Source organism: Perognathus longimembris, chromosome 13 (genome assembly GCF_023159225.1).
Source record: "Perognathus longimembris pacificus isolate PPM17 chromosome 13, ASM2315922v1, whole genome shotgun sequence".
Classification (NCBI taxonomy): domain Eukaryota; kingdom Metazoa; phylum Chordata; class Mammalia; order Rodentia; family Heteromyidae; genus Perognathus; species Perognathus longimembris.
The window spans coordinates 56,063,451-56,076,700 of record NC_063173.1 but is presented as its reverse complement, the minus strand read 5'-3'; the positions used below and the strand labels follow the sequence as shown (position 1 = coordinate 56,076,700).

Genomic DNA, 13,250 nt, shown 5'->3' with positions numbered 1-13,250 from the left:
TTTTTTCTCTTGCTTTTATTCTCCAGAATATACTGCGCTCACACAGAAAAGAGCGTGCGGGGCTGCGCAAGCCCCAGGATGCCGCGGTAATTGAAAGTGAGCCGGAAGTACTGGTGGTGAGAGAGTGGGAGGCGCTCCGGGCGCCTGCGCAGAACGCCCGGCTGAAGTACGGAAAGACGGGCGCGCACTCGTTTCCGTGCTACGAGGCACTTGATCCGCTGCCAGCCCTCCTTGCGTCAGACCTCTGCGCGGCTGCGCGGTAATACTGCAGGCGCTGATTGGTTCGGGGAGGCGAAAGGGGTGGGGCGAGGGAGGGAACTCCGTCGTCCTCTGCGCGCGCCCGTCCTCGGTAGGGAACCCGGGGCCTGGAAGCAAAGCGGTGCTGCGTTGCGTTGTTTTGGGCTCCCGGAGCCGAAAGGGGGGAGGGAAGAGGAAGGCGACCCAAACAGTACGCTGCGGGGACTGCTCGGCCTTCGCCGCTGCGTGCGTGCGTGCACTCGCTCGCGCGGGCTTAGGACTGGCGCGTGAGGCGGAGGCGGGCGGCGGCGGCGCCTGCGCGGTCGGGCTCGGTCGACGGTTCGCAGGGGAGGAGGCGGCGGGAGGCGGAGGAGGCGGCGGCGGCGATGGAGGTGAAGCGGCTGAAAGTGACCGAGCTGCGGTCAGAGCTGCAGCGGCGGGGCCTGGATTCGCGCGGCCTCAAGATGGATCTGGCGCAGCGGCTGCAGGAAGCGCTGGATGCCGAGATGCTTGAGGACGAGGCCGGTGGTGGCGGGGCCGGGCCCGGCGGGGCCTGCAAGGCGGAGCCTCGGCCTGTGGCCGCGTCGGGCGGCGGCCCGGGCGGGGACGAGGAGGAGGACGAAGAGGAGGAGGAGGACGAGGAGGCGCTGCTTGAGGACGAGGACGAGGAGCCACCCCCGGCTCAGGCCTCGGACCAGGCCGCGCAGCCGCCGCCGGAGCCCCCAGAGGTGGCAGCCATGGAGGCCGAGCCCGAGCCCGATACTTGCGATCCTCCGACAGAGGCCACGGCCGGGTCAGGTGGGGTAAATGGTGGCGAAGAACAGGGCACCGGCAAGGGGGAGGAAGACGAACCAGAGGAACGGAGCGGGGACGAGACGCCAGGATCCGAGGCACCGGGTGACAAGGCCGCAGAGGAGCAGGGTGAGGAGCTGGCAGCGGAGCCCGGCTCCGTGCTGCCTCGTGCGCCCTTGATCCGGCACCCCGCCCTGCACCGCAGGGTTTTAGCCCTTGTTCCCACTTGCCCAAAAATGCACGGTTCCCATCGCTACTCGATGGGACTCCCCGGGAGAACATCGCTTTCTTTCTCAGGCCGCCTCGATGGCTTGGCTGTTTGCAGGAGGAGCTCCCTGTCTAACTTGGTTCCGTGCTGCCGGTGGATAGGATTGGTTTGGCATGCAAGCTACCTGTGGAGCATTCTCTTCCGGTGCTTGCCCTGCTTATCTTACCAAAAAATGTGCTGAGAAATTGGCGATTACAGGGACCGCTAGACTGACAGTTGGAGGGTTAGGCCTTAGGGCTACCTGATTGTTGACTTTCTCACTGTAAAAAAATATGAAGCAATAAACCGGGTCCGGCAAAGTCCGCTCTGCCAAGAACACATTGCCAGACCTTGAGCCACACAGAAAATCTGGATGTCCAACTTTGCTCTTGCTTGATCGGTAGGGGACAGCGTCTAGTGTGAGCTTGTTGGGTTTAATGGTTAACTAGGGAAGAGAAAGTAGTAGTGTAATGCATTTAGAATAGTTACTTGTCTAGCATTTTCATTTTTCCCACCCGTGTGGGAGTCAGTGGATAGGCGCTAGTCTTTTCCATTGCAGATTTCCTGACTTCCTGAGTTGGAATGGTTAAGGTTCTGGAGGGTCCACAAAGTAACCTGTGGCAGTGTGTGTAGAGATGCCCCAGGGAATTGGTGACCTTTCTTTTAAACTGTATGGCTGGTCCGTAACAGAATTAGTGTAGGTTAGGAAAAGAGAGCTGAGCTGCCTCCAAGTCTTCAAAGTAGGTTGCTTTAGTTGTCTTTGTAATATTCTTTCTATTGTTACCGAGTATCCTCGTGGTATAGTTGGAACCTGTTTTACTATAATCTTACAACTTACAAGTTTTTTTGTCTTATGTCCTGGAACAAAAATTCTATTATGTAACCTTTGACTTCTGTATCCCAAATAGATAAGAAAAGAAACACTGAAGGATAAAGCCCTGTGGGACTGCTTTAAAGAAATTATTAGTGTCACAAAATAGAAACGCTTAGGGAAAAACTCCTGGGCATTTTCCTCTTATAGAGAATGTTACTAAATATATGACAACACCTTTCTGCCCCAAATTATGTGCAGTAGAGATGCAGGATTATTTATGGGTCTCTTGTGACAATAGTTTGCTCTTTCAACTTTCAGCTAAAAAAAAAAAAAAACTCCTGATAGGAATATAGCTATCTTGCACTTGTGTTCATTTGCCATAATGGGTAAGTAAAAGCCATTAGATGGCTGTGCATTTTAATGAAGGAAAGGCAGACTCTTAAAGAAAAACTGAGGTGTCTGTGTAATGAAGTTGTAGAAAAGTGATAGAAATATAAAGTGCCTATCTTATGTACAAGTCTGATAAGAAGTTAACCTGTGCAGGTTTTCAAAAGACCATTTTAGTGTGAAAATCTACAAGTTTGACCTGATTTAAGAAGATAAATTTAGAATGTAAAATTGCCCATTTTTTAATCTGCTTGACTAATTAGCTAATGACACCCCTCTCCCCATAAGATTCCAGTTATTGATAAGAAAATGATATTTGCAGGGCTAGAAATGTTGCTCAATGGTAGAGTGCTTGCCTGGCATGCACGAAGCCCACAGTACCACATAAGCAGAAAAAGCCAGAAGTGGTGCTCAGGCTAAAGTGGTAGAGTGCTAGCCTTGAGCAAAAGAAGCTCTGGCACAGTGCCCAGGCCCTGAGTTCAAGCCCCAAGTGTGGCCAAACAAAAAGGAAATGATCTTTGGAAATGAAATATTCAGTGGATAAATGAAAATAACTTGACCATTTTGATTAGACATACAACTTAGGTTCCCCTTTAGTTTCTGTTGGTTCTGAGCGTATTCTACACTCCAGTATAAAAACTGCTGATTTTCTTTCCCTCCTTTTTGTAGGAGATGACCAAGATAGTGAAAAGTCAAAACCAGCAGGCTCAGATGGTGAGCGGCGGGGGGTAAAGAGACAGCGGGATGAGAAGGATGAACATGGCCGAGCTTACTATGAATTCCGAGAGGAGGCTTACCACAGCCGGTGAGGGAAACAGTCCCTTTTCTTGAAGGGAGTGTCTGCTCTGATTTTGGTAAACCTGGTATTGACTGGATAGCCTGGAAGGAGGGGTGGATTAAAAATGCAATAGGTTTTTATAGGCATAAGTTTTAGAGTGAATATATCATGGAAGCCCCTATTGCCTTATTTGTTGAAAGAAGCTGCTGGGATTTGATATTCACTGGTAGTTTAAAATGGACATGATGCCATGCAGGTACCATCCCAAAGAAAAGGGCCTTTGTTACATTCTATTTGCTTTTCTTTCCTACTGCATATAGCTCAAAGTCTCCACCACCTCCAGAAGAAGAGGCAAAAGATGAGGAGGAGGATCAAACTCTTGTGAACCTGGACACGTGTATGTATAAGGCAGATAGATTGTTTGGAGGGGTTTTTGTTTGGTTTTGAAACAGTCTTACTATGTAGTCCAGGCTGGCCTAGAACTCATTGGTAGCCCAGGTTGACCTCCTTCCTCAGCCTCTGGAGTGATGCCTAAAAGTGATTTTTGGAAGCTGGGTGCTGGTGACTCAGGCCTGTTATTCTAGCTGCTCAGGAGGCTGAGATCTGAGGATGGTGGTCCAAGCCAGTCCAGGCAAGAAAGTCTGTGAGACCCTTTCCTCCAATAAACTACCAAAAGAGCCCGAAGTGGAGCTGTGGCTCAAGTGGTAGTGCTAGCTTTGAGCAAAAAGAAGCTCAGGGTCAGCACTCAGGCGGAGTTCAAGCCTCAGGACCACCACCACCACCAAAAAACTACAGTAATTTTGGAGATTAAAACTTCTTGGCCTGCAAATTCTAAGAAACTTTGTATCTATCTGTTCTAGACAATTATGTGTACTTGTCCTCTGTCAGCAGATTTCAAGTGTGGGGATCATGCTGTTGACCAATTGAATCTTTCTTAACAGATACCTCAGATCTCCACTTTCAAGTAAGCAAAGACCGCTATGGAGGACAGCCACTTTTCTCAGAGAAGTTCCCTACCCTTTGGTCTGGGGCAAGGAGTACGTATGGAATAACAAAAGGAAAAGTCTGCTTTGAGGCGAAGGTAAGAGGCTTATTAAGACTATTCATTTAATTTACCCATTAAACTATATATTGGGTTCCTGTCCATTAATATAAGTTTAGGAAAAAGCTTTGGCTGTAAGAGTACAAGAAATCATCCCTTTTGTTTTGGTTTAGGTTCAGTGGGTTGTTGCTCTGATAATGAGCTCTGATGATTATTGTTTTCAGTTTGTTTAAAGAAAAAAACTTGCTTTTTAACAAGAATTTGCTCCTGAATCTATTAGAAGCTTAAGAGTTCTTTTTCTGACTTGGCTAGGTAGCCCAGAACCTCCCAATGAAAGAAGGCTGCACAGAGGTTTCTCTTCTTCGAGTGGGGTGGTCCATTGACTTTTCCCATCCACAACTTGGTAAAATTACTTTGTTACATCACTCGGTGTGTCTGTCCCATGTTGTTACTATGTGGGAACTTTGGCAGGTAACTGATGTGTCAACTATTCTAGGTGAAGATGAATTCTCTTATGGCTTTGATGGACGAGGACTCAAGGCAGAAAATGGACAGTTTGAGGAATTTGGCCAGACTTTTGGGGAGAATGATGTCATTGGCTGTTTTGCTGTAAGTGTTCCTGAACGGTGTGAATTCATAGCAAAACATGAAATTCAACTGTGTTTTCCATCAACTGCTGATATTAAGGATTTACATTGCTTATGTTGTGCCATAATCTGAGTTTAGAAAACAAGATTTAATCATTATCAAACTTGTTACCCCATAAGTGATTCTATTCTTTGTCCTTATAGAATTTTGAGACTGAAGAAGTAGAACTTTCCTTCTCCAAAAATGGAGAAGATCTAGGTGTGGCATTCCGGATAAACAAGGAATCTCTGGCAGACCGGGCTCTTCTACCCCATGTCCTCTGCAAAAATTGTGTTGTAGAATTAAACTTTGGTCAGAAGGATGAACCTTTCTTCCAACCACCAGAAGAGTTTGTGTTCATTCATGCTGTGCCTGTTGAAGAGCGTGTGCGCACCGCAGTCCCTCCTAAGACGACAGAGGAGTGTGAGGTAAGCCGAACAATGCAGAAATGAGGTTTCATGCTCTTGAATGGTGGGTGGTTATGTTCTCTTAGGCCTATTCTGAAAACATTACCATACTGGGATGGAAAGTCTCTTATTTTTGATTACATTGTGGGTTCTGTTTATTTGCTTGCAGGTGATTCTGATGGTGGGACTACCTGGATCTGGAAAGACCCAGTGGGCATTGAATTATGCAAAAGAAAATCCTGGGAAGAGATACAATGTCCTGGGAGCTGAGACTGTGCTCAACCAAATGAGGGTCAGTTGCTGAAAGGATTACCAAGCTATAGTGTTTGCTCTCTAGGCTCTCAGGAAGCTCCTTTGACCTGTCCTTTAGTGGAGAGATAGTTTTTTAAGTGTCTGAGAACCAAGGTCCCACAAATAGTGAAGTGTTTTTAATGTTTTTTTTTTTTCTTTCTTTCTTATTTTTGCCAGTCCTGGGGCTTGATTCCAGGGCCTGGGCACTGTCCCTGAACTTCTTTTTTGCTCAGAGCTAGCACTCTACCACTGGAGCCACAGTGCCACTTCTGGCCTTTTCTGTTTATGTGGTAGTGAGAAATTGAACCCAGGGCTTCATTCATGCTAGGCAAGCGCAATACCACTAAGCCATATTCCCAGTCCCTAGATGGATTTGTTGGGTTTTTTTGCTTTGCTTTGTTATGTCAGATTTCTTTTTTCTTTTTCTCCTTTTTTGGTCAGTCATGGGGTTTGAACTCTGGGCCTGGCGCTTCCCCTGAGCGCTTCCTCTTAAGGTTAGCGCTCTACCACTTGAGAGACAGTGCCACTTCTGGTTTTCTAGTGATTAATTGGAGATAAGTCTCATGGACTTTCCTCCCTGAGCTGGCTTTTAACCACGATCCTCAGATCTCAGCTTCCTGAGTAGCTAGGATTACAGGCGTGAGCCACTTGCGCCCAGCTCTGTCAGATTTCTGAAAGCATAAAATCTGGACAATATCAAGGTTGAGAATGGAAATAATTATTAAATGACTACTGCAAACTAGATAACATTTGTAGAACTGAGGAAAAGGGATGACTTGACATGCTGGATGGTGGGTATGGCACTTAAAGAAGCAGCAGCAGTAGCAACAATCACTTGTGAATTTTAACTTGCTGTATAACTCCTTGTATTTTTCTTCCTTACATTTCTCAGATGAAAGGACTTGAGGAACCAGAGATGGACCCTAAAAGCCGAGACCTTTTAGTGCAGCAAGCCTCCCAGTGCCTTAGTAAGCTAGTCCAGATTGCTTCCCGGACAAAGAGGAACTTCATTCTTGATCAGGTATTGTTCAAACATTCAGAGGAACTTGGTTTTACAGAGAATCCAGAGATGATGGAAATTTCTTCTGACATTCCATCTGACATAATGGCTTACAACCAAAAGTTGGATGCATATGTAGAGGACTGAATAAAAGATCAGACTCAAGTTACCTAATTAGGGCTGCGAATGTGGCCTAGTGGTAGAGTGCTTGCCTTGTATACACAAAGCCCTGGGTTTAGTTCCTCAGCACCACATATATAGAAAAAGCTGGAAGTGGAGCTGTGGCTCAAGTGGTAGAGTGCTAGCCTTGAGCAAAAAGAAGCCAGGGACAGTGCTCAGACCCTGAGTTCAAGCCCCAGGACTGGCAAAAAACAGAACAAGCAAAAAAAAAAAAAAGTTACCTAATTAATGGCTATCTGTGAATGATGGCTGTAAAGTTGGTTTGCTTCTTTTAACATTACAAAGTTCTACTCACTAGTTTTTTACCTGAGAGTATATGATCAGTGGAAGAATAGAGGCAGTGGAAGACGTTTGTTTGGATTCCTGAATTTGTCACTTAATTAGTCTGGAATCTTGGAAAAATCACTGTTGTTTAATATCTAGGGATATACAAAATGAGATAGTATCTGTCACATACTGATTTCAAAATTAAAGGCTGGGTAGAGGTGTAGCTCAGTCGTGGAGCAATTGCTTAGCATGTGCAAGGCCCTGAGTTTGATCCCCAGCATTGCAAGGAACAGTAATAAAGGAGATTGTGTGTGTATGACTCCTGATCTGGTGCCTTCAATTTGGTTGAAATGGAATTGTAATTTTTATTCTTAACCATCTGTTATTATTCCTGTTCTTAGTGTAACGTGTACAATTCTGGCCAAAGGCGGAAGCTATTGCTGTTCAAGACTTTCGCCCGGAAAGTGGTGGTGGTTGTCCCTAATGAGGACGATTGGAAAAAGAGGCTAGAGTTGAGGAAAGAAGTGGAGGGAGATGACGTTCCGGAATCTATAATGCTGGAGATGAAAGGTGGGATAAATTATACAAGAGTTTTGGATCCTCTTAGTACTAGGAGCTAGTCTCTGTGTCTAAAAGTGAATTTGAAGAATAACTTAGTACATGTAAGCACTTGTAAATAAATAAGTGAGCAGAGTGAATGAAGAAGCAGTAATTCTTTGATTGATTCTGGATATGATACAAAAAAGGAAAGTAGTGAGTGTAGAGTGATGGTATAGGCCTGGAGGATGAGGCAGAAGAATCGTGAATTAAAAAGTCAGTCTTGGCTACATACTGGTACTCTGTCTCCCAAAACAACAACAACAAAAAATAATTAGGGCTGGGAATATGGCCTAGTAGTAAAGTGCTCACCTTGTATACATTAAGCCCTGGGTTCGATTCCTCAGCACCACATATATAGAAAAAGCCAGAAGTGGCACTGTGGCTCAAGTGGTAAAATGCTGGCCTAGAGCAAAAAGAAGCCAGGGACAGTGCTCAGGCCCTGAGTTTTCAGCCCAGGACTGGCCAAAAAATAATAATAATAATAAAATGAGTGATAGATTACAAGATAACTAAAACTTGAGAAAGAAGCTTCCTTGGGTTACTTATGTAGTAATGAAATGTTTACGATGTGTCCATCTGGCCAGTACTGCCCTAGACATGGGGAAATAGCACATAAAATGAGGTTCCCCCTTTTTGGATTACTTACATTCCGTGAAGAAAGGGAATGGGAGATTGTTAGGATTCAGATTAAAACATGATTGATTATACAGTGAATGATGTCAGTATTGTATTTTGAATTCTGCTGTAATATAGGCTTGTGTTTGGAGTTGCCTTAAGATTTTTCCTTACTATTGTTATTGTTTGGTTGTACAAAGGAATCATCAAATCAATTAAGTATAATGTGTCTGGGTCTTCAATTTTCTTGCTTTGATTTTTGGTATTTGATGAAATTGTTAATACAGTCCAAAACCTGTAGCAAGGTTTGCACAGGTAGTATTAACTGTTTGCTTGGTTTTACTTCCTGTTTCCCCTTATCTTCAGTTTACCGCCTCCCACCTGGTCTAAGTCACTGGCTCTTCAAATTCTGATAATCATTATCCTTGGAAACATTTACACAGCCATGAGCTAGATCCTCTAAATTTGTACAGAATGAACTTTGATTGATACTCTAGCTCCAGGAGGAAGTTAGTATAGTTTCATAAAATAGGGCTACTTGCATTCATCCAAGAACCACAAGAGCCCCATTGGAGTAAATTCCCCTGGGATTGAGCCTATGAAACTGACATCTAGAGACTGGCAACTATGCTGGGTAGTTGTGTACAGGTGGCAAATGAGAAGCTTGCACTCTAGTTTCCTTTTCTTGAATCAGTGAATAAAAGGCCTGTGGCTTAGTGGTAGAGTGCTTGCCTAGCATGCATGAAGCCCTGGGTTCATTTCCTCAGTACCACACAAACAGAAAAAGCCGGAAGTGGTGCTATAGCTCCAGTGGTAGAGTCTAGCCTTGGACAAAAGAAGCTCAGGGATAGTACCCAGGCCCTGAGTTCAAGCCCCAGGACTAGGAAAATAAGAAAAATTGTATATTACTTCTTATGTAGCAACACCAAAATTTCCTCTTATTTTAGCCTTACACTGCTTCTTTCCTGATGAGAAACCTTAACTCAATTCAGTGCTAATTTATTATGGGTCACTAACACTTGGTAAATTTAGAGTTTCCAGGATTTAGGGGAAAATGAGGATTAAGTAAAAGGTGAACTCAGTCATTGAAGTATGAGTATGAACCTAGCCCATTTTTGTGCATTACTAGGTGAGGCTTAGAAAGTCTTAAGCAGCCAGGTACTGCTGGTATAGGTACTGTAATCCTATCAAAAAGCCAAAAGTGATGCTGTGGCTCAAGTGGTTGAGTGCCAGCAAAGCCTTATGCATGACCAGGCATGGTGGTACACACCTATAATCCTAGCACGGTGAAGTGTAAGGCAGAAGGATCAGCAGTCTGATGCTAGCTTGGTGATCTAGCTCAGTGGATTTGCATGGCCATGAGTTTCATTCCTCTCCACGTGTGAGCACACACAGAGTGTCTTTTATTTTATTTTATTTTTTTTTTTTTTTGGCCAGTCCTGGGCCTTGGACTCAGGGCCTGAGCACTGTCCCTGGCTTCTTCCCGCTCAAGGCTAGCACTCTGCCACTTGAGCCACAGCGCCGCTTCTGGCCGTTTTCTGTATATGTGGTGCTGGGGAATCGAACCTAGGGCCTCGTGTATCCGAGGCAGGCACTCTTGCCACTAGGCTATATCCCCAGCCCACAGAGTGTCTTTTATGAGCTCTTAACCATCTGTGTGCTTCCCAGACCTACAAACTTTTTTCTTACCCTTGCAGCCAATTTTTCTCTGCCTGAAAAATGCGACTATATGGATGAGGTGACCTATGGGGAGCTGGAAAAGGAAGAGGCTCAGCCCATTGTCACTAAGTACAAGGAGGAGGCCCGGAAGCTGCTGCCCCCCTCAGAGAAGCGCACAAACCGCAGAAACAACCGGAACAAGCGTAACCGGCAGAACCGAAGCCGAGGCCAAGGCTATGGTGAGTCCTGGGGATCTGCCAGCCTCCAGCCTCAGTTGTTCTTTGTACTGAATTACCCAGGGAGACCCAGGAAAACCAAGTCTAGTCACTCACAGTAAGGAAGTGCCTTCTTTACGGAGCTTCTTTCTTCCTGTGTCCTTTACAAACTTCTCTTCTTCCATAATCCTTCAACAAAAAGAGTTACTTTTCAGCAAAAAGATTTATTTCCTTGGAAAGCAGTGCTGTACCTTCTCTGTCTAGTTTTCATGTTAATGTATGGGCTCACTGCTTCACGGTGCCAGTGTATGGAGAGGGTTTGTGCAGTGAAATCTGATTCTTTTTTTGGTTCTTTGTCTTTTGTATAAACTCAGCTGTAGAGACTAAAAAGTGAATGCATCATTCAGTAATTTGTAGACTGGGGGTGGGGGGTTAGAAAGCAAGTTAGGCTAGTGGTAGAATTATTTTCCCCAGAATGTCACTGCCTTTAAGAATGTGTTTGTGTATGTGTGTGTGTGACCATAAGTCAGCAGGCTTTGAGTGCTGCTAGCTAGGTACTTGGAATCCCAAGGTGCCATCCTCATAGAGTATTAGCGAGACCTTTGTTTCCAAGGCTGAAAGTCTGATCCTATGAATGGCAGTTTTTACTTATGCTTCTAATTCTGCCATGTATTGCTTTTGTAATCTTAAATGTTTTGCAGGATTGGGGAACTTCAAAAGCAAGGTGGCTTGGTTTTCTTGTGTCTCTTTTCCTCTGCCCTCCCCCCTCAGACTCTTTAAAGTCCTGGCAATGCCTTAATTAACATTGTATAAGCCTGGTTGATTCAGGCCTCCTATTCCCTTAGATTTGCCTTTGGCTCCAACTTTTTGATTTCCACTCAGTTGTGGAGCCAGGACCCCACGCTAGCTGTCTGAGCGTGCTCTCCATTTCTCTTCCAGTGGGCGGGCAGCGCCGAGGCTACGACAACCGGGCCTACGGGCAGCAGTACTGGGGGCAGTCTGGAAACAGAGGGGTGAGTGCAGCTCTCCTTCTGCTCCTCCCTCTGGGCCGTGATAGCCATTCCTATTGGCTTGGGGGAGCAGAGGGGCCTGGGCTGTTTTCTCAGGGCTTAGGGTTTTGCCCACTTAATGTTTTACCTGGAAGACTTTATCCTGGGAAAAGGATTTGCCCTGATTTATAATACAAAGCTAAGATGTGTCTTGTTGAAGAAGGGGGTAATGGTGGGTCATGCTGCTGAAAACCAGTAAATATTTACTACTCCTTTCTCTCCTTTCTCAGGGTTACCGTAATTTCTATGATCGATACAGGGGCGACTACGATCGGTTCTATGCGCGAGATTATGAGTACAACAGATACAGAGACTATTACAGACAATATAATCGGGATGTGAGTATCTTCTTGGGATAGAGAGAGATCAAGGGGGGGCAGGAGCAGAAGGATGAGTGTCACCTCTTCATCCCCAGCCAGCTCTGGCTTCAAGTGATGAGGTTTCCCCTTTCTTCTAGTGGCAGAATTACTACTACCACCACCCCCAGGACAGAGACCGATACTACAGGAACTACTACGGTTACCAAGGGTATCGGTGAAGCCCCTGCTGTTGTCACCTGTCAGCCATGAAGCTGAATCTCTGGGGGTGCCAAGCACCCCTCAAAACACAACCAAGGAAAACAGGGGCTGTCGGGTGGGGCTGAGCTGCCGGGGAGGGGTGGTGGGTGGGGGAGGGGTGCGCAAGCTGGGGGGAGGGGGGAGGTGGAAACAAACAACAAAACTGTACATTTTTTTTAAAGTTTGTTGAAAAGAATATTGTCTTATTCTATAAAACATTTCAAACCTAGTTAGATATTTGTAATCAAAAACCATTTGCGCAGAAAGCAGCACTTAGAGCTGCCTGTTCTGTACCCTGCAGTTGGACAGGAAAAGAAGTGAAAATGTCACCTCTTCTGACATTCTAATGCAGCTGGACTGGCAGCCAAGTAAGGGAAGAGTGATGGGGGGGACAGGGAGCAGCATGAGGGCACTCTCTCCAGAGCAGATAGGAGCAGGCAGGAGTGGGGATAGGGGAGCGCTGTGGTGGGACAGTGACAATAAACGATTGGCTCTTATCAATCACTTGCACCAACTAACCGTTTGTATTTTCTTTACCGACCTCTCCCTCTCGGGATATCTGGTCTGGTGGGCTGGGAGGCCAGTGTCCCAGTGTCCACTTTGCTGTGCCTTGATGCTGTGTGGCTGAGGCGCGGAGACTCTGGTGGGGCGGTTCTATTATATAGGTTTTCCAGGCCGCGGGAGCCTGTAGACTCTTCTAGACTGCAGGGCAGGATAGCTTGGCCCCCTCCATGTACCTGCTAGTGAATCCTATAAAGTTGGGGAGAGTGGAATTGCAGCCCTCAGCCTGAAGATTGTGATTTGCCAGTCTATATAGTCTCTTGTCTTCTGAGTTGAGAAGCCGGAGGCCTTTTAAGATCATCTGTTAAGAGTGTCTGCCTCTTACAGTGCAAGAGAAGGAATGATTCTCAGGGTTTCAGCTCACAGAAATGCAGCAGGACTCTGCTCGCCGCAGCAGGTCATGTATATAGGGGAATCCTGTGGTGTGGGCTCCCAGGCCCAGGTGCTGAGAATAGCAACTATTTTATACAGTGTGGGAGGGCCTCTCTGCCCTGCTGGGGTTTTTGTTTTTTGTTTTTGTTTTTGTTTTTGATACACAGGTAGAAAGTGAATAGCAAGGGTGGGTGGGAGGGAGGCAGCTCAGTGGGGCTGCTGAAATTTTGGAGGAATGTGTGAACATGTTTGCATGTGTGTGTGTGTGTGCAAGGAGCACCCCTGCCCGACTTCTTAAAACAAGATTCCTTCTGAGGTGCTTCCCTGGGTATCCCCAGAGAGGCATCTCCCTACGAGACTTCAGTTAGGATCCCTTAATTTATAGCTTTACCAATACCCTCCTAGTTCTTGACAAAACCACTACAAGTTGCTAAGTTCAAGAACATGGGTAGGATATGGGAATGCTCTTTGAATTTTCAGCTTCAGTTTTAATTCATCTCCCTGCCCAGCATTGTTTCAACCAAGAGTGTACTGGGCAAACCATCATGAACTT

General features: G+C 46.0%; 1 protein-coding gene across 2 annotated transcripts; it reads left to right on the top strand.

Annotated features, from left to right (window-relative positions):
• The first annotated feature begins 324 nt into the window (after window positions 1-324).
• On the top strand, window positions 325-11,859 carry Hnrnpul2 (heterogeneous nuclear ribonucleoprotein U like 2). Of its 2 annotated transcripts, XM_048361675.1 has the most exons (14): window positions 326-1,158; window positions 3,147-3,282; window positions 3,576-3,652; window positions 4,197-4,336; window positions 4,610-4,700; window positions 4,794-4,906; window positions 5,089-5,352; window positions 5,501-5,623; window positions 6,515-6,643; window positions 7,471-7,639; window positions 9,982-10,182; window positions 11,098-11,171; window positions 11,438-11,545; window positions 11,665-11,859. In XM_048361675.1, the coding sequence occupies exons 1-14, from the start codon at window positions 624-626 to the stop codon at window positions 11,743-11,745; spliced, it is 2,241 nt and encodes a 746-aa protein (XP_048217632.1). In that variant the 5' UTR covers window positions 326-623; the 3' UTR covers window positions 11,746-11,859. The 2 variants fall into 2 exon arrangements, 1 of the variants encoding a protein (XP_048217632.1); XR_007213080.1 differs by lacking the exon at window positions 11,098-11,171 and having other exon boundaries at window positions 325-1,158; window positions 11,665-11,706.
• The last annotated feature ends 1,391 nt before the right edge of the window (window positions 11,860-13,250 follow it).